We start from the raw sequence: 22,100 nt of genomic DNA on the forward strand, positions 1-22,100 counted from the left end.
GATCACCAAAGTCTCTAGGAAAAGAAATCAAATAGAAACATTATAAAAATCATTAAAAGGAAAAACACTTAAAGGAGTCCACCTGGGTGGTTGTAAGGTCCTTTACTGGTTATAGAAAGGACAACAATTTTTACAATGTTTATGCAGTGGCAACAATGTTTTAACTACAGTGTTTTTTTGTTTTTTTTTGTTTTTTGGTTTTACGAGACAGGGTTTCTCTGTGTTGTTTTGGTGCCTGCCCTGGATCTTGCTCAGCAGACCAAGCTGGCCTCGAACTCATAGAGATCTGCCTGGCTCTGCCTCCCGAGTGCTAGGATTAAAAGCGTGTGCCACCACCGCCCGGCACTATGGTGGGTTTTTTTAAAAATAAAATGAGTAAAATTTTTAAGTACTAGCCCCAAATCTGAAACTGGAAATTCAGATACTTTTTAATTAAAAAAAATAAAATAAAATTTAACACAAGTTAAAATAGAAGACAGACCAAATTGGTCAAGAACAGGAATATTTTATATAATGTTTTTCTAGTAAGTTCCTATGCAAAGGATAATTATGAAATTGCTTCACATCTAGTAGTTCTCGCCTATTGACAGCATTTGACACTGCTAAGAGAACCAAAAACTTACTAGGAAATTTTCTCTGAATATTCTCTCTTCAAAAAATGGAACTGGTCAAATTCTTACTGCATAATCTAAATGGCAATCCATGTACTGTATGTCATCGGTAATAAGTCTTTGTTGTAAGGATAACATTTCCATGTACAACACAAATAAGAGCACCAAAAATGAAAATTACTTTGCTTATGTTTCTGTATTAGAATTTTATTTGCTAAAGGGTAAAAACAGCTTTTCAAAATTCACAGTTAACTTGAAACAATAGTTTTAAACCTTTATTCCTAGTCCTTAGTGCCTTCAGGAAGGAGAGAACATCTGGTTATTTAAAGAACACAATATGTTCACATTTCCTATGACTTTTGTTTCTAACTGGGTTTAAATTTTTTTTTTTAAATTTGAACTACTAGCTAGAAAATGTTTTTAATCACTTCTTATTTTTTCAGACTGCCCTCCTTCTATCCTTCTAACTTCATTTAGTGGATTATGTTTGGAAACCTGCTCACAAGTTCCAGTGTGATAAAGAAAATGTGAATCAGAACCAGGGTCTGATCAGCTAAGTTCAGAATCTGCATTTCTATTACATTAACCAGATTCTTTGCTAAGTCATCTTAATTTCCTAACATCTGAAGGTAGAAAAAAGTTTTCAGGGAATTCTGACCCAGCAAATTAAGGAGTTAGATAGTATTTAAGGTCAAGTGGTAGGGTTAATTCACCATGAAAATGGCAGCTAAAATAGATCACTGGCTATAGTTTGTGTACATGTAGATACAAGTTCCATAAATGTGCAGGTAAGTGAGTTTTATCCAGATTAGAATCAGAGTGGGGTCCTAGAAGAGACCTGGCCTTTGAAAGAGATAATTTCTTTACCAATCACATGGAGGACACAAAGTGAATTGATGAAAAATGATCAGGAATCATTCCTGACAAGTAACTGACAAAAGCAGGTTATGTATAGGTGGAACAGAAAGTGTTGGTCTGACCCAAACGGGAGGGAACATCCTCACTGAACCTGGAAATTGCTTGTTTTTGGAAAAGTAGAAAAAGGCCTCCCAGGACAGAGGAAGTAGACATAAGGTCCAGAAGCCACTCTAGCTAGTTTATAGACAGTGTATAGGCTTGTGGCCTTGACTCTTTCCCAATCTACTGGAAAGAGAGAGACAAACTGCTCTGTCTCACTTCAAAGGTCTGCTATGAGGACTGTATTAAAGCTCATCCAAGTGTTAGAAAACTACGAATTACAATTCTGCTATTATAGCTTACAGATCTATTATTTCAAACTGCTCAAATGAAAACTCTTTCCAAAGTAAAATCTACCCCACTCATACAAAAAATTAGAGATTGGTGTCTCAAGCTGTATTTTTAGGATATATTCTCAAGAGAGCAATATCCATGAAGAAATTAAGGATGATAACGGAGCCAAGTGCTTTTCTGAAGGTGGGAAATGAATTCCTAAGGAGTTTTTTGTTGATTGATTTTTTTTTTTGCTGATTTTTATTGAATCTGTCAGCAGCATGCACACTACTGTGACATGAAGTTAGAATAAAGAAAAGTACACTTCATGCTTCCTACTAGCTGACGTCACTCTGATTGCATATTTACTCTGATCTACTTATGTGTTTCATTGCTACCATCAAAATTTTTTTTAGATCACTCTGATGTCTAGAGTTTTGGAGACTAGGGCATAGGCATTAGCTATACTTTTCTTCCCATTTTCCCTTTAGCATAAATGGCCTATTCTGTGACTATAACTGACAGTCATGGCCTGAAAACTGTGCTCTTGTGGGCTTCTATGAAGTACACAGACTAGCAGGTTCTTCCACTTCTGTTGTTGTAGCACAGGGCTGGGTTATAATAATCCATTAGAAATCGGTTCTTTATAGGCAAATGATGATCTAGTTGGGTGGATCTTCAGAGATAATTTTATTCAACTTCCAAATGTTACAAAAAATATCAAAACTCAATAAACATGTTCCAAACTACTGAGCCTGATCTATGTCACTAACTCAGACTCCCACAGGCACACTACATTGCCAGGGTGGAAATGACCTCTTCTGAAATTTACAGAGTGATGTCAACGAACCAGCCACTATAATCAATTCACTACACCTTGCTTTGATAGCCACCAGAAAAGCCCTTATGGGTAAAGAGCTTTCTTGACTTTCCCTGCAGATACCAATGTTCCACAAACTTGTTCGTGTGAGTTTGTAAACACAGCTTCCCCTTCAGGCCCAGTTTCTTAAGGCTCAGAAACACCAGTACTGGTCCCACCTTTTTAAATGGTTTTATTGGTAAGACTCTGAATGTAGAGATGAGTAGTTCCCTTTTTAAAGATATTCTATTACTTTTCTCCTTAAACCTGAATCTTAATTTTTAATGCTTGTACAATTTGTTTCATTATACCTACTGAAACAAGAAGTGCTCTACAAAAATCACATAATATGAAAGGGTAGTTAGATTCCATTAATAAACACTGATGGATTTATTATAAAGAATTCTGAAATTGTGTGAGTGACTCCTAAAAAGATCACTATATTTACCAAAGGAAAATAACTAAGATTGGTAAGTTAGGATACAATATTCATTTCTTTCTTCACTAAGCTAATCACATACAAATAGGGAATTCAGGCTCAATTTCACCTCAGTCACTTCACCTCAGAAGGGACTCCCAGCCATCTCCTCTTGAGGATGGTAAATATCCTGTACCACTAGGGAGATGATACACTCACGGTGACTCCAGCCCCTGCCACCCAAGAACAACCTGTAGAAACAAGCTGCTAGATCAGCTGCTAGAATCTTCTTCTTTTTTTTTTTTTTTGCTACTATATTCCTACTTTTTTTTTTTTTAATTTATTTTAATTTATTTTGCAATACAATTCAGTTCTACATATCGGTCACGGATTCCCTTGTTCTCCCCCCTCCCGTCCCCCTCACCTTCCCCCCAACGCCCCCCCCCCCCCATTCCCATCTCCTCCAGGGCAAAGCCTTCCCCACAGACTGAGGTCAACCTGGTAGACTCAGTCCAGGTAGGTCTAGTCCCCTCCTCCTGAGAAGCTTTTGTAGAGCAAAGGATACGGTCAACAAGGCAAAGCGACAGCCTACAGAATGGGAAAAGATCTTCACCAACCCCACATCTGACAGAGGACTGATATCCAGAATATATAAGGAACTCAAGAAATTAGACATCAAAATGCCCAACAGTCCAATTAAGAAATGGGCTATAGAACTAAACAGAGAATTCTCAACAGAGGAAACTCAAATGGCCGAAAGACATTTAAGGAATTGCTCATCATCCCTAATCATCAGGGAAATGCAAATCAAAACAACTCTGAGATACCACCTTACGCCTGTCAGAATGGCTAAGATCAAAAACACTGAAGACACTTTATGCTGGAGAGGATGTGGAGCTAGGGGAACTCTCCTCCACTGCTGGTAGAATCTTCTAAAGCTACAGGAGGCTTGTTCCTAGGCTCACAAGTTGCACCAATACTAGCTGAATTGGGACCACTTCTGACTTCCCATTTGCACACCAAAACAACTTTCCCAAGATTGAACCCCAAGTACCATTCAACTGGTCCACAATCCTGACAAGCTAGGTTACCAGCAAACAAAGATCAAATACACACTCAGTAAAGGTGAGACCAGACATCTATACCAAGAAACATCACCAGTGACTTAACTCCAGATTCCTAGGTCCCATCCCCCAAAGAAAAACAACATGAATAACCAGGACAATATATCTCCTCCAGAAATTAGTACCCTCATCATAATGTTCCCTGAATAAAGCAACTTAGTTGATACAAAAAATAATGATTTCAAAATGGCAATTATAATTATGTCTAAGGAACTCAAAGAGGATATGTATAAATACTAGATGAAGACTATAAAACATAAACAGTGAATGAAATAAACAAAGCTATGAAAATAGAATTTAATAAAGAAACAGAATTCCTGCAAAAAAGAAAATCTGAAGTTACAACTGGAAATGAAAATATTAAGTCAATGAAATAAAAAAAATAAATGGAAAGCCTCAACCATAGAATGGACCAACTGGAATAAAGAACAAAGAATATGAAGGTTTGAAGACAAGATAAAGAAAATGTATAAATCAGCCTAAAAAAATGTTGCATCTGGAAAAAAAAACACTGGGAACAGAATATGGAGGAACTATGGTACACTATAAAAGAACAAACTCAATATGAATCATAGGCACAGAAGAAGGAGAAGAAACCCAGGTCAAAGGCATAGAAATATTTTCAAGAAAATCATAGAAGAAAATTTCTCAAAAGAATATCTACCAAGGTATAAGAGTCATACAGAATACCAAGAAAACAGGAACAGAAATGAAATTCCATGTCACATGATAATCAAAACACTAACTGCACAGAACAAAGAAAGGATATCCAAGCTGCAAGAGAGAAAGAGTCAAGGAGGGCTGATTAAAATAACACCTGCAGACTGCTTTGAATACCAGAACAGTATGGACTGATACTCCACACATTCTGAAAGATAACTTAGCAAAATTATCAGTTGTATCAGAAGAAGAAGACTTTCATGATAATAGATTTCTAGGAATTTATATCCTTTAAGCCAGCTCTATAGACAATACTGGATGGATGTTTTGGTCTGGAGAGAAAGTTATACATACCTAAGACGGTAAAGGGAATAAACAACTACAGAACAGTTCATCAAAAAACGTCTAAGAAAATAACAGCACCACAACAAAATAACCCCCAATATTAAGTCTCAATTCTTCAACAAAGAGACACAGACTAACAGAATTCACAAGAAAAACAGGACACATCCTTTTGGTGCTTCCAAGAAACACACCTCACTACACCAACAGATACCACCTTCAGGTGAAAAGATAGAGGAAATATTTTTTGTCCAAGCAAATTCAACTAAGAAACAGCAAGTGTAGCTATTTTAATATCTGGCAAAATAGACTTTAAACAAAAACTAGTCAGAAGAGATCAGGAAGGATACTGCATATTCATTCAGGGAAAAAAATGAACCAAGAGGATATTAAATTTCTAAACATTTATGCACCAATCAGGGGGGTGCCCCATTTCATAAAAGAAGTACTAATAGATATAAAACCACAGATTGACTCCAATCAGGTGATGGTAGGTAGCATCAATGCCCACTCTTTCCAACAGACAGGTCATTCAGACAAAAATAAAACAGAGAAAACTTGGAGTCAAATGACCCATAAATCTAACAGACATCTAGGAACATTGTACCCCCAAACTAAATACTGTACTTTCTTCACTGTAGCCCATGGAACTGTCTTCAAAACTGATCACCTATTACAACCTAGAGCAAATCTCCAAATAACACCCTGCATTCTACCTGAGCACATCGGAACAGAGCTGGATGTCACCAGCAACAGAAATGACAGGAAGTGCACAAACTTCTAGAAACTGAGTAACACATTACTCAATGAAAATTGGGGCAAGGGAGAAATTAAGAAAAAAATTTAAAAATTCTTAGAATTAAATGAAAATGAAAGCACAACATACCAAAATATATGGGGCACAATGACAGCAGTTGTGCTGGCTGATTTAATGTCTATTTGACACAAGCTGGAGTCATTTTGGAAGAGGGAACCTCAATTGAGAAAATGTTCTCACCAGACTGGCCTGTAGGCAAGCCTGTAATTCATGTTCTTGGTTGTGACAGGTGGGCCCAACTCAGGCCCTAGTGCGGACAAGTCAGTCAACAGCACTCTTCAGTGGTCTCTGCTTCAGCTCCTGCCTCTGTAGTATCGCCTTCACTTCCTGCCCTGACTTCCCTGGATGCTTAACTACAAGCTATAAAATGAATAAATCCTTTCCTTCCCACATTGCTTTTCGTCATGGTGTTTTATCACAGCAATAGAAAGCTGACCAATACAGCAGTCCTGAGAGGAAACTTAATAGCACTAAGTAACTACATTAAAACTGAGATCTTGTTGGGCGGTGGCGGCACACGCCTTTAATAATCCCAGCACTCGGCAGGCAGAGGTAGGTGGATCTCTGTGAGTTCGAGGCCAGCCTGGACTACAGAGCGAGATCCAGGACAGGCTCCAAAACTACACAGAGAAACCCTGTCTCGAAAAAACAAAAAACCAAAACAAAACAAAAACAAACAAACAAACAAAACAAACCAAAAACCAAAAAAACCAAAACCAAACTAAAAAAAAACTAAAAAAAAAACCAGAAAAGAAATTTGGAGGTAAATGAATGGAGGTGGAAACAACCATCCTTCCTCAGGCAGGTGACTTAAAACAAATGTTGCATGTTCTCTTTTATTTGTGGATGTTAGCTTTGAATCATTAGATACGGGTTTCATTTGGAATACCAAGTGAGGTCAGGAAACTGGGGAGGGAGACAGAGCACAGTGATAGAAGTGGGGAAAGGGAAGTAATAGAAAGGGTCAAATAGGGTGCAGACTGGGAAGGCAAGGTAGATGGGGAATTGGGGAGGGGCAATTAACACTAAAGAACTTTTGAAAAAGTCACATGGAATCCTATTGCTCTCGAAGCCTCCTGAAATAATAATAATAACACATATAAAAAGAGTTTAGATGGATTTATCTGATAACACTAGATACTACAGATAGAAAAGAAAAAGTCCAGTCCCAGGAATGGGTTACTTCCTTTGGAACTGTTGGCCAGTGGGATTCTATAGACCCCAGGTATTACACACTATTCACATTGCTTTTGTACTTTCCAGAACTTGATGGTAAGACACTATTGTTGAAGACAATAGATAAGAAAACCAAGCAGGTACTAACCAGAATCCTAATCCCTGTTGGGTAGCTTTCATACTGCTGGGAGGTGCACCAGTGCAGAAAAGTAATTATTAATCTCATCATGCAAGCTTCAATAGGGATTAGGTTGGTACAATAAGGCACAGACAGTATGGAAGCAATCAAATACTTTCTGATTAGATTTAAGGCTGGTTCCACTAGAACCCAAACTTGACATTGCTACCAGAGCCAATAATCATTAGCTAGATAGGACTTGGATCCAAGAGAGGTCATACTCCTATTCTGTTAAACGCACATGGTATTAAATGGATTACTAATGACATTGATATACCCATTCTCAACTCATCTGAGAAGTTTTCTTCCTGCTGTAGATGGTGATGAATGTGGTGTACTAGCTGTTTTTCTGTCAACTTGACAAAAGCTAGAGTCGTCAGAGAGGAAGGAGCCTCAGTTGAGGAAATATCCAGCTGTAAGGCATTTTCTCAATTAGTGATGAATGGGGAAAGGCCCACCCCATTGTAGATGATGCCATCCCTGGGCTAGTGGTCCTGGATTCTATATGAAAGCAGGCTGAGCAAGCCAGGGGAAGCAAGCCACTAAGCAACACCCCTCCATGACCTCTGCATCAGCTCCTGCCTCCAGGATCCTACTGTTTGAGTTCCTGTCCTTACTTCCTTTGATAATCAACAGCAAATGGAAAATAAACCCTTTCCTCCCCAACTCGCAGCAGTAGAACCCTAAGACTCATGGATACTCAAAATTAGTCAACAAGTAGAGAATAAGAAACTGAGGAGTGCCTAGCCCCAAATGGGACATCTCTATCTCACTCCGTTCTCCAAGGCTCAGGGATCATAGTATAATAGGGGACTAGGGGGCAGAAAGAGTCCAAGAGCCAGAGGTGGTGGATGACTACAGCAAAGCAGTGTTTTCTAGACATAGCAGCTCTAACAGCATATGCAGGTCTTGCACAAGCTCAAGCTAGACAAAATCCCCACATGGAAGGGAAAGTGAGCAGCAAGTCCTGTCTTAGCTGAAATTATTTAAAAAACAAATAGGAAATTGAAATTTAGCTAATCTCCCACTTTATAATCCTAAGAATTCCTAAAACTGAGCTGACAGAATGTGCTTTAAGCCTGTTGATCAAAACTCATCATGGATTATCAACTTCATCTTTACAACTTCTGTAGTTACTTGATCATCCTGTGCGAGTTTTAGTTACAGAGTACATATGACTTACATACACGTGTACAGATAAAAACAGAAATGCAAAATACAAATAGTGGTATTCATAAACCATATCTAAAAATGGATACTTCTTTATGCAAAGAAATCAGATTGTATTTTGTCGCTTAATAAAATTGTTTTGTATAACAGAAATGCTATAAAGGTTAGTGTTTCTATAAAAAGCAGATTAGGCATAAGGGAAATTCTAAGTCATATAATAGAAAATATACTCAAAGATAAGTTAATGTCATCAACCACAGAGAGGTGAAAAATCTTTCAGAATCAGATTGCTATTAAATTTGGTCACTCAGCCAAGCGGTGGTGGCTCATCCCAGGACTCGGGAGGCAGAGCCAGGCAGATCTCTGTGAGTTTGAGGCCAGCCTGGTCTACTGAGTGAGATCCAGGACAGGCACCAAAACAACACAGAGAAACCCTGTCTCGGAAAACCAAAAAAAAAAAAAAAAAAAAAAAAAAAACCCAAAAAAACTTGGACACTCAAGATGAACAGGCAGAGCTTTGGCAACAGAACTCACAGACAGACTGACTGACTCAGAGACAGTCTGACAACTGCCAACATGACTGTTGGGAGAGTTCCCAAAGAGCCAAAGGCTGTGATTACCATCCAATGCCTGGCGTTCTGATACTTGCATTTGAAGCTTTCTCTCTTACTCTTCATCCAATATTTTTGTTTGGCTCAAAAACAGCAAGTATTCACAATTTTTTTTTAGATCATTAAATGTTCTTATTTTCAAGAAATACAACGTTAGTTGTAAAAGAGCACACTTTTTTGTGTGAAATATGAAGAAAATTTTGATGAATTGCTTTACACTCAAATAAAAAAAATCAGTGTTAAGGTATGTCTGAATTTTTATTAGGTTACTTGTAAGGTACAAAACAGGGTAATATATATATATATATATATATATATATATTATATACACACACTATATACTATATACACATATATATTCATATCACAGTTCAGTGTTCCATTTTGTGATAAGTTCATACAGGCCTACTCCTTAGTATAGCTCTTTTTTCTTGATCTTCATATGGCCCAGAAGCCCTACTTGAATAAGTCATCACCTGTGAGGGGATCAAAAACAGTGAAGTCTGGCTGTAAGAAGCAGTTGTGTAAATATTTCCTTAAACTAACAGGAAGGCAGGAGGTGAATACAACCTGCTGAGGAACAGGGCACAGGCTGGGTGCAGTTTCTCAGGACAATGCCCACGGAATTCACCTGCTAACATGCTGACCAATGACATATGTGAACTCTGGCTTACAACTTCTAACAATCTTTAGGAATACATGAGATGGAGAATTCCATTCTTCACACAACTTAAAATCTTCCCCAAGAAAGCTTACCTTTGGGTCTCTAAGGAACAGAGCTTTAAGAATCAGTGAGTGTATGTCCCCGATGAGTGGATAATGCATCAGAAGGCCAAGACAGGTCTGGTAGTTACTGGAAATCACTAAATAAGAGGGAAAAAGGATTCAGATACAATACTGTTTATATGATGAATATAAGAAAATAACTGAGAATCAAAGCAAGTGATGCAATAATTCAAGTGATCGGACAAAAGTCTGTCCTGAGAGGAGTTCTTCCTCAAATGCCCTCTGTATCAGTGCGTTTCAGCTACAATCTAACACACTAGTGCTCCCCACAGGGTGTGGCAGGAGGAAGAGGCACAGACACACTCCTGGGGGCTCTGCATCATAAACACATTCTTAGATGCTTGAATATCTATTGCTATATATTGCTACCTTTAGCTTTGCTGCTGAGAAATTAGTAACAAAAACCTTGTAAATGGGGAAGCAGTTAAAAATTCTAATAAAATAGTACTTACCTTGGTCACTATGCTTCATAATTTACACCATGCTCATTCTTTTATATATGTATCACATAATTCAAAATTTAAAATACAATTTTCTACAATTATTGGTTTTTCTGAAAGTAAAAAGAAATTATTGGAGGAGAAAAGTAAAAAATCTTCCTTGATCAGCTTTTATTCTGCAGACTCTTTTCAAATTAACCTAATAATGGGTTCAATTAAACATCTCTTTTAAGACAGGTCTGTGTAAACTATCCTATTTCTTGGTAACCTATCTGTCACAGTAGTCACAGTTGGGCCCATGAATGACACTTGTTTTGTGAACCATAGTGATTGCTTCTGCAACACTGACTGTGAGGAAACTTTACAGTTACAACTTCCTATAGTTGTAACCAAATCTTGTTCATTAATAAATTACTTGAAAAATGTCCCACAGGAAAACAATTGTGATTTAAGGGAAATAAGACAAATAAAATGTGGATTGTAATCAGAAAAATCTTGATTCTTAGATTTTTTTTTCCTACTGCTGGATGCAAGAGGCCATGGGAGTATACAGCAGGTGACAACTAGATGAGGACTCTCTGTTGGGGAGCCCCACTAGGCAAAGACCAGGGGTCACTGGCTGTGGAAACTGGTTGTTTTCTGTCTCTAACTTTCTCATGTGCCACCACTTACCTTCCTAAAAAGAATAGCTGTGGTGTTCCAGTAGTGTGTTTTACATCTTTCGGTGCACATACTACTGTGGATGGTCAGGAAGATGATTTCTGCTTAAACTGTATAATTCTAATAATACCAGAATATTTTTCATAACTGACACAGGAACACAACAGTCACAAAGACAGCTAATTTTAGATTTCAGAACAAATTCAAAACAGACTAGCTGAGACTATACAAAGGTAAGTTCCCAGGCATTTATTGCTAAATCAAGATCAGCACTGAAGCAACTTCGGTAGATATACCCTCTGCAGTAATTCTCTTTCTGCACGTACCCCAACCATTCAAGGTTCAGCCAACTACTGTTATTGTTAAGTCCTGAATTTCAATGTCATTCTCTGTCTGCCAACATTCTCTGAATGCCACCCACTCAGCCTATGTGCTTGGCCAAGCGTTATTCACTGGCTAGTCAATGAGACTTTCCTAGCCTGAGAAAAACTGTGTGGCTTATCATGTGTTATGAGAATGGGTCAGACTTTGAAAATGTAACATATAATTGTCCAGAGTTTGGCTGTGGGAGGGAGAGTAAGGTGAGAGAGTGAGTGAGTAAACAGTGAGTGAATGATGTAGAAGAAGTGTGTGTGTGTGTGTGTGTGTGTGTGTGTGTGTGTGTGTGTGTGCTGAAAGAGAGATGTAGCTGTGTGCAGAAGAGAGGTGTGTGTGGAGAATGTGTGGAGATTTGTAACTGTGAGGAGACAAGGAAGATGAAGCTGTATAGAAAAGAGGTGTGTATGTAGGGCAGAGATGCATGTGTAGAGGAGAGTGAATGAGTGAGAGAATGAATGAGTAAAGAGTGAGTGAATGATGTAGCAGTGTGTGAAGGAATGTAGCCGAGTAGAGAGAAGAAATGTGTATAGAAGAGAGATGTGGAGCTATATAAAAAAAGAGATGTAACTATATATAGAAATATATGGCTGTGCAGAAGAGAGATGTATGTGTGTAAAGAGATACAGCTGTGTGGAGACAGAGAGACTGTCAGAGAGAGGACTTTTTAAGATGAAGTAAAAGAGCAAGTTACCACCAGAAAGTGTATGTTTCCTTATTTTTCCCCTTAGAGATAAAAGGTCTAGCCCTCAAACAAGAATTTTTCCTAAGCCCTTGCTGCATTCGTGGTTTTTTTCTGCATACCATGGGTAGCTGGAAAAGCTACTTCTCGAGGAATCTCTCCACCATGCCCCTCCTGTGAGTACTATGGAAAGGAGACTAGATCGGGCAAAATGAATAATTATAAACTATGTAGGGAACTACTTTATCATCTTCACTTCCATTGCTGATTTGACAGCTTGTAATTTCACACATCTGGTTTCATTTGTAAAGCACTCACTTACCCTACCTGCTCTCTCTCCAACTCCTATTTGTTCATTTCTCCATAGTCCCACTCAGCTCCCTGCTGTCATTTTTTCTCTTGAAATTAAAAAAGCTAGGACATCATGGTATAATGTTTTAATGTACAGTTTTCATTTAAAGTGAAGAAGTCAAAAAAACAGGTAATTAAGTGATCTGGTAATTCAAAAAGTTATTCTCTCAAATGCTCTAATGATACTTAATTTTAGTACCTGCCCAGGAAATAACTTTTACATATCTTCTAGGAGAGGCAGAGAGTTCTGTGGAATGTGTTTTGGCTGCAGTGCTCAAATCTGAATCTGAGGGTCCTATCTGAGTCTTCCTTACAGTTGCCTAAAGTGACACTCAAGTCTGTTTGGCAACCTCTATAACATAAAGTTTAGTCTTCTAAACAGCTATACAGTTTTAGAAAACTGCTTGCATCATCCCATGCAATGACTCGTTAAGTGCCTGTTCTGAAATGGTCCCATGCTAAGCCAGAATACAGAGGTCAACAAGGAAGAAGTCCTTGTTCTGGAGACAATCCAAGGTGCAAAGCCAACGGCGATTCCACCAAGATGATGAATCCTAATGGCTTTGGGCAAGAACTCAGGCTTAGAACTTTACGTGCCTTATCTCATGTTATTATAAGCACAGGATATTTTTCCTTGTACTACACATGCAAAGAATGATACTTTGAGAGGGTAAATCACTTGCTCAAATCACACAGTGATTCCTTGGTGTAGCATGATTTGAAATTCAGGGTCTGTACTATCCATGTAGTTCTATAAAGTTGTTTAAAAAAAAATACCGCTTTGAAATCGAGTGACACAATGGATACAAATGTCAACACTAAGTCCTTTAACATCATTACTCCATACAGCAGGTTAGGTACCTGGAAGGTCAGCCTTACTGAGTCTGTAGAATAGCTGGGTACAATTGGACCTTATTTGGAAGGACCAGCACATAATACCGTCACCATGACTTGGAAGTTATGAGAATCTACAAAGTGTAGAAGTCATGACAACAATGTGTTAAGAAGAAGCTAACAACATTCGCTTGCATCTATTCACAGACATCTCACTGGATTAACATTTCCTGAGCATCTATTACATGCCAGATACTCAGACTACTGAGATACCAAAACTAAGGATGTAATAGCAGGTAAGCCTGAATCCTGTGCTTTCAACTAATACCATCTTCAAGTTACTACTGAAAAACTTGGAATTTTAGAGCACTTTTAATCTGCAATTACATTAAATTAAGTCCCTCTTGGGTAACTACACCCAGTTTAGGGTATGTAGAAAAACTCTAGAAGCTTGTTTAAAAACAAGGTAGCAGGGATCTGACAACACTGAAGTTTAGATTTGCCCTGTCTCTACCTGCTCCTTCCCTAGCTCCCATGTTCCTTCCTTCCTTTTTATAGTAGGTGGAGTCGAACCTAGGACCTCACACATGCTAGGCAAGCACTCTACCACTGAACTACACCCCCAGAGGTTTTGCTCGTTATAGCAAATTTTTGCTTAATATATAAAATGAATGCAGTATTGTTCCTTATCCAATGCTTGTTTTACTAAAGCAGGTAGTAGTGACATGGCAAAACACTGGTTATTTTTAACTTTCCCTGAATTAGCTCTTCTGAGCGTCACTTCAATATTTTGCTTTTAAAGCACAATGAAGCATAAACACATTTTGTTCAAAGGCACTCACTATACTTTTTATTTATTTATTTTCCAGTTTTTTTGGTTTATGTTTTTGCTATATCATTAACCAGCTTTGACCAGCCTGTCCTTAAAATCACAGAAACCCCCATGTTTAGGCCTTTGGAGTGTTGGGATTAAAGGCATGCGTCACCATACCAGGTCACAAAAAGGCTCTATCTGGGGTTGGGGATTTAGCTCAGTGGTAGAGTGCTTGCCCTGGGTTCGGTCCTCAGCTCCAAAGGAAAAAAAAAATAAGGCTCTTTCTGTATGCACATGAAAAGCCACCAAGGGCTTTCCTGTCCAGAACTCTTGAACCTGAATCTCTTCTAATAGTATAAAGACTTCTTTGAGTAACTGCCAGTAACACCTAAGAAGCCCCTGTTACTTTGTTGTGTAGTTTCCCTGTCACCCTTGTGCCTGGCACCTGTGCAGTAAGTGTGACCCAGGCTGTCACCCTTGTGCCTGGCACCTGAGCAGTAAGTGTGACCCAGGCTGTCATCCTTGTGCCTGGCACCTGTGCAGCAATGTGACCCAGGCTGTCACCCTTGTGCCTGGCACCTGTGTAGCAATGTGAACCAGGCTGTCACCCTTGTGCCTGGCACCTGTGCAGCAATGTGACCCAGGGTATGACCCCTTGCTGTTCTTGAGTGAACTCAGGGTTGGAGAGTCTCTCTCTTTGTGCCTCAGCAAATGACAAGGAACAGTCTATCTAAGGGTTTCTATGCGAGTGGCACAGATGCTGGGGTACATCTGCCCTCCCTCCCTCAATGTCTCTAACAAGCAGTACCAGCTCCACATGGACAGATCAGCTGACTGATCTGTCTCTGCTTTTAAATGGCCCACAACTATTGCAAAGTGATCTGAAGGAATTGATCTGCATAGTTTTCCAGGAGAAATAATAACAAAATGTAGTCAAATCAGTAAATATAAGCAGAGATGAGAAATTTGAAAGCAATATAAATAAATACATTATGTATAGCTCACTGTTGGCTACCTATAACTAACATTTACGAATATTTTTCTCCAAATTATTAAATTTTATATGGAGATACAATTTCTCAGAGTAACAAGGCAAATGGAAGATTACCAAAAAATGGAACAACTTCCTTTAATGTCCTTCAGATCAAAACAACAGCTATGCCCTCTCAGATACCAGCAGCATGACCAGAAACTTGCAATATACTGTATAGTCATCCCATAAAACCCCCACTCCCTGCTAAGAAAAGCAATCCATCCATGCACTCCCTTCTACAGATGAAGACATGCATGGCGGTGCAAAGTAGACAACAATTTTTCCCGGGCCAAGGGCTCCTGAAAGTCAGTTGAGATGAAACTTGGCTTTCACCAGTGTCTAATGTTTTCCTCCATTTTAGCAGACAGCATTATGACAAGGGTGTCTATATACAGAAGGAAAAGAAGACACATTGCAGATGGCTTCTAAAAACTGTGTTTCAACCTCAGAGAAGCCACAAATAGACACTAAAACATGTCCTTAACATATAAGCCAGGTGCAGTAAGTATTTGGAAATGGGCATAAGTTCTTATACTTATATATGGATTTGGCATAAGAACAAATAATCAAAGGCTTCATATAAAATTAAAAACAATGGGGACTGGAGAGATGTCTCAGTAGTTAAGAGCACTTCCTGCTAGTGCAGTAGACTCCACTTTTATTCCCAGTGCCCACAGTAGGTGGCTTACAAACACTTGTAACTCTAGCTCCATGGGATCTACTGCCTCTGTTCTCTGTACTCAGGTACACACACACACACACACACACACACACACACACACACACACACACACACACACACACATACAATCGGATAAGGAAACCTGAAGGCTCATTCATAATTCATTACACAATAATGCCAATATGTAAGTGTCTTATAAGGCACCTGGCACGCAAAAGACATCCAATGAATGCTACACACTCTAAAAAAAATATTTATGAAGGCTTACCACATGCAGAGAAAAAAAATACATAGCTGGAGCAAAAAAGTCTTCTATGATATAAAGACCTTAACCATTATGACTTTTCTACTATAATATCATAATATATAAAATGGGATTTCAAATGAACCAGAAAACAAGGGTTCCTTTGCTGTTACTACTTTTCAAGTTTAATACAATTCAACAGAATTTACTCTAACTGGAGAACAGAGAAAAGCATGAGCTCTATATTCCAGAAGATCTGATTTAAAATGTGCAACACTGCCAACTGTAAGGCCCATGCAAACACGGAAGGTCAGGGCTTAGGGTGTGTGCACTGCCTAAGCAAAGCCAGCTAGTTCCAGGAGTGGCTCTGGTACCTGATGAAAGTCTGATGTTGGTTAACTGCACATAGCTCATTTTTTTCTCCACCTTCCCTTTTAAAGATTTTATTTCTAAATTATGTTTAAGTGGCAAGTGTGTGTCTATAAGAATATACATGCGTACAGTTGTCTACAGAGTCCAGAAGAGGGCGCTGGATCTCCTAGAGGTGGAGCTACAGGCAGATGTGAACCATTTATGAAGAAGAGGCAACTGAATTCCCATCCTCTGCAAGGGTAGTGGGTATTCTGAGCCACTGTTTCTCTATCTTCTTACTTCATTAGCCATTAAAAAAATAAAATGTTTTATTTCAAATACTGAGTTCAATCCTAAGAACAGTCTTAAATTTTTCTTCATATTCCACTGGAAGTGAAGAATAGTGTTTGCAGCAAAGAACATTGCTGGTAATGGTGTAAGGGTTGGGATAACTCCTTAAATGGAAATCTGAGGTGGGCAAGGGCTTCCACCAACACCTGGAGGCAAACAGAGGTGTAATGCTGAGTGGACACTGGGTGTCGAGGTGAAATGATGTGAAAGTATTACTGTACATGGTGGACATAGAGATGTCCTCCAGAAAGATGGGGAAAGATAAACTGTGGTACATACATCAGCAGCTAACAGTATTATTTAGCATTGGGGACTGAACCTGGCACCTTGTACATGTTAGGGAAGTGCAAACTAGAGGGACTTAAATGCATATTACTAAATTAAGCCATTCCAGAAAGTTCCACAATGTATTACCTTAGGTATACAACATTCCAGAAAAACAATGAAGACAATAACAGGGATCAGCAGTTTCTAAGACCTTTCGGGAGAGAGGGATGAACAGGCAGACCACACAGGAGTTTTATGGTAGTAAAAATCCATGATTTCCTAATGGTGGAAATCTATACAGTGGCTAGACTATAAAAGGTCCATATAAAAAGGCCTGGTTTAACCAGGCGGTGGTGGTGCATGCCTTTAATCCCAGCACTTGGGAGGTAGAGACAAGTGGATCTCTGTGAGTTTGAGGCCAGCCTGGTCTACAGAGAGAGTTCCAGGACAGTCAAGCCTGCATAGACTTTAAGGCTTTGTTCTAGAAAAACCAAAAAACAAAATAAAAACAAAAACAACAAGAAAAAAGGAGGCTTAGTTTCAGTAATAGCAGTATTGGGAGATGCAATGAGATAGTCTGGTGGGAGGTCATGAGATCAAGGAGTTATAGCCTTGAAAGAGACGTTGGTGGTTTGAATGAGAATGACCTCCATCAGTTCATACATTTGAATGCTTGGTTCCCAGTTAGTAGAACTGTTTGGGAAAGATTAGGAGGCATGGCCTTGTTGGAGTAGATGTGTTCTAGTTGAAGGTGTGTCACTGGGGGTGGGTTTTCAAGTTCAAAAGCCCAGACTCAGTCTTATTCATCTGTTTTTGCCTGAGGATGGGGATGTAAAGCTTTCAGTACTGCTCCAGCACCATGCCTGTATGCTTCCCACTATGATGACCATGGACCATCTAAAACTGTAAGCAAGCTCACAATTAAATGTTTCCCTAGGTAAGAGTTGCCTGGGTCATGATGTCTCCTAACAATAGAACAGTGACTAAGACAGACTGTGGGACTTAGCCTGTCTTGCCCACTTTCTCTCTCTCCCCTTCTTGGCTCCTGATAGCACACTTTTGTCTCTTCACTTGCTTCTGTCATTAGGTTCCAGCATGATAAATCATTGGTACTTCCTGACCTTGACCTTGAAACTCTAGAACTGTGAGCCAAAATAAACTTCTGTTTATCTAAGTACCCCATGTTAGGTGTTCATGAGTGACTCCTAAAGTCAACTATGGATTTAGGGTGATGATGACCAGTCAATGTCAGTTTAGAGATTCTAAGGAATGCATTGCAGATGTGGGATGTTGATGGCAGAGGAAGCTTCAGGTGTGTTTTAGAGGCAGAAGGTCAATGAGTACTGTAGTTTCTGTCTTTTGCTACGAACTAAAACCTCTGTGGGATGTCATTCTGTATGCTGTGAATATGTGTTGCTCTGATTGGTTGATAAATAAAACACTGATTGACAAGTAGCCAGGCAGGAAGTATAGGCGGGCAAGCAGACGAAGAGAATGCTGGAAAGAGGAAGGACAGAGTCAGGAGTCACCAGACAGACACAGAGGAAGCAAGATAACATGGCAGAATTGAGAAAAGGTACCAATCCATGTGACTAAACATAGATAAGAATTATGAGTTAATTTAAGTGTAAGAGCTAGTCAGTAATAAGCCTGAGCTAATGGTCAAGCAGTTATAATTAATATAAGCCTCTGTGTATTTACTTGGGACTAAGCAGCTTTGGGATGTGAGTGGGAGAGATTTGTCCCAACCACCGGCCGGCTGGGACACAGAAAAACTTCCGACTACATAAATCCATGAAGCCAGCTGATGAGCCACTTAGGCTGAAATTGCAAGCTTTAGATTTAGTGAGAGACCCTGTCTTGAAAAAAAGTAGAAAAGCCACTGAACAAAACATACAATCTCAACATCTTACCTCCATATTGGCAAGTATACTAACACACGTGTACACACACAATACAAACATGCATTAAAACAGATAATTTGTTATTATGCTATATTAGAGAAATTCTCAAAGATTGTTAAGCTAAACTACAAAGTGATATAAAGAATATTAGTAACTGAGAGGTTACATTAGTCTATACCTGATGTGGTTATTATATTTTATGTCAGAGGGGAGAGAGCTAGAGTCAGGGAAAACTTAAACATTCCTTCAAAAATAAGAACTGAAATTTGTGCTTTGACAAGCTTTGACATGCACTGTCATGTAGTTTTAGAGCCTTTATTTTTAATCACTGAGGTTCCTAAAGGTTTTCTAGAAAAGACAAATTCAATCTGTAGTTGAAATTCTGCAGCTACAGTATGATGTTGAACATGCTGTTAAATGGAAAACAGAGAAGCAGTACCTGTGGGGTAGGGCAGATGGAAACACTGGCATACAGACAGCTAGTGGCTCAGGAGAAAGCAGAAAGCCAGCACACAATAAAAAAGAACAGCATGTCAGACCCAAAGAACGCAACTGCCACACACAGCAAGCCAGGGAATGGCTAAAGAAAACAGGGACCTTAGAGTATTTTAACACATTTCAGTATGGTCTTCTGACTGAAAAACCAAAACACAAAACACAAAACAAGACAAGGAATGGAGCTCAAAGGTCCAAACATAAGGAAATAATGAGACTAGAATGATAGTTACCTGGTTTAATGAATATATATAATATACATATACTGAAATACCACACTTCACTCTAGTGTGTGTGCGTGTGTGCACACACACGTGTACATTAGGTATTTATTAAAAAGAAAAATGGAATTTAGACTATAAAACTAGCCACCACCTCCACCAGCAAAAACAAAAACAGAAAGAAGGTGGAAGTGATAAGAAAGAAACTTTTCCAGGTACAAAAAGTTCAGAGAGAAAAATCAATTACATCAGACACAATTGAGAGACTTCCTGACTCAGAAAATCAACAGGCAGGAAGAAGGGCAAGGTAGAACAAGCCATGGTTCCAGCACTTTGGAGGCTGAAGCAGGATTCCCAGTCTCAGACCTGATCTCAGAAAAACAAAACAACACAAAATATCTAAAGTCAAATAGAATATGAGACAAATGAGAGGTATTTTTACATTTTAAATTAGAAAGAAAGATATATTTATACCAAGGTCTGGTAAATAGTAGTAACTTGGTAAACATGTGTTGAAATACTGGTTATTTGAATAAATGCTGATTAAAAAATCACTTTCCTGGTTATTTACTTTGTGCCTTACTCTTTAATTATTACTATTTTTCTTTATCTTCTTTTCCTATTATGATTCTCGGTGAGGTACCCACAGAGAACCAAAGAAAAATCTAATCTTCAACTTCATTTTCTTAGTGACTTCCTTCTCTTCACTAACTTGTCCATATCAGCTAAATCAACAAGTGCTCTGTTTCCTCTTGTGTGGCCACAGTTTTCTACGCTTTACTTTCCCCGTCCTGGTCCCAATCTCTTGGTACTGTAATTTCTTTGCAGTCATTTCTTGGCTGTGCTTCAGTCTTTATATGTCCCAAACTAGTCTCTTAAACCGCACCCCATGGCCTCTACCTTGATGGTTACCCTCCCTCATTTGAAGGTGGGCCTAACTAGAAGTCTGTAAACCATTTACCCCTTTCAGTCCTCTGGGACTGCTGAGCACAGCTGGGGATGTGTGCTGTGTCTCTGACTCATCTCAGCTATCCCAGGGCTCATCTTGCCAGCCACACTCACTCTGGCTATCAAGCACCTACCCCTGTTCTTTCTCTTCCACAGCACATGAGCTTCTTCCTCTTCCGCTATGGGATTTTCCTCATTTTCTGTTTTCTGCCCCTCGAAACTGTGCTTCCTTCTCACACCAGTTTCACTGCAGCCACACAGCCTGTCTCCTACAGTCTTCCTACTCAGGGTCCTTGTTTCCTCAGTCACTTTCTTCAGTAAACATTGATTTGAAGACTTACTATGTATTAGGCCCTCTTCTAGATGCCGTATTTAAAAAGGAAATCAAGATAGACAAAATCTTGCCTCACACTGAGGAACTGAGTAGACTGGGTGCTTAAACAACAGAAGGAAACAAATGCACAGGTAGTTTTACTTTTCATAGACACAGCACTGGAACAATAGGAAAAGCTTGCACTGATTCCTGAAGGAGAAACTCCCTCTGGATTGACACATCTCCATCAGTGCTCCTGTATCTTTCTCTTCTATTCTTTTGTTCTTGAAAGATGTCTCGATATATGCCATATCTTTGTTATTTATTAGGTCATCTTTTTGGTTGAAAAATAATGCAATAAAAATGATAATACTTCTGTTCTAATCACAATAGCAAGGAAATAGAACCCGCCTAATGTCCATCAACAGATGAATGGATAATGAAAATGGGGTACATACAGAGGAGTTTTTATTGAGCCACAAAGAAAACTGAAATTATGAAATTTTCAGTAAACTGGATGGAACTGGAGAATATTATATTAAGTTAGGTAACCCAGGCTAAAAAAGTCAAATACCATATGTTCTTTCTCATATGTAGATCCTATCTGTGGATTTTTATACCTGTGTTGTACTTGTATAGGAATGAGCGTGCTTAGAAACTGAAAACCAGCAATAGTTCTTTGAGGCTGTAATATAAGCCCTTCTTTTAGTCCCCACTCTTGCAGATTAAAATTAGGTCTCATGTGTACTAGTTGAGTGCTCTTAAATGGGGCTCCATCCTCCATTCCCAGTTCCTCTTAAACACCAATATTATGTACAGAGTTCCACATTTGCCCACATTCTCTTTCTGTATATGGTCAACTTAGGTAGCATGGCTGTGTAATTCTTAATATCCGCATGGGAAGTATTTCATATGAAAAGACGGAGTATTAATAATTGCTGCTTTGGAACAGAATTTGTAAACCAAGACTATCACAAACAAAATAGGATACTATGATGACCTTATTCTTTTTTTTTTTTTTTTTTTGGTTTTTCGAGACAGGGTTTCTGTATGTAGCTTTGCACCTCTCCTGGAACTCACTTGGTAGCCTAGGCTGGCCTCGAACTCACAGAGATCCGCCTGGCTCTGCCTCCCGAGTGCTGGGATTAAAGGC

At 39.0% G+C, this 22,100-nt stretch overlaps 1 protein-coding gene across 9 annotated transcripts in view; it reads right to left on the reverse strand.

Moving 5' to 3' along the window:
* The window catches only part of Tbc1d5 (TBC1 domain family member 5), a 477,512-nt gene that overhangs the window by 102,493 nt on the left and 352,919 nt on the right, over nucleotides 1-22,100 (reverse strand). For all 9 annotated transcript variants that reach the window (XM_052745614.1, XM_052745612.1, XM_052745611.1 and 6 more), the window contains one exon: nucleotides 9,953-10,059. In XM_052745614.1, the coding sequence (XP_052601574.1) occupies nucleotides 9,953-10,059 (107 nt within the window). The remainder of the gene's footprint in view (nucleotides 1-9,952; nucleotides 10,060-22,100) is intronic.

This window comes from Peromyscus californicus, unplaced genomic scaffold (genome assembly GCF_007827085.1).
Source record: "Peromyscus californicus insignis strain IS unplaced genomic scaffold, ASM782708v3 Scaffold_19__1_contigs__length_69161282, whole genome shotgun sequence".
Lineage (NCBI taxonomy): Eukaryota > Metazoa > Chordata > Mammalia > Rodentia > Cricetidae > Peromyscus > Peromyscus californicus.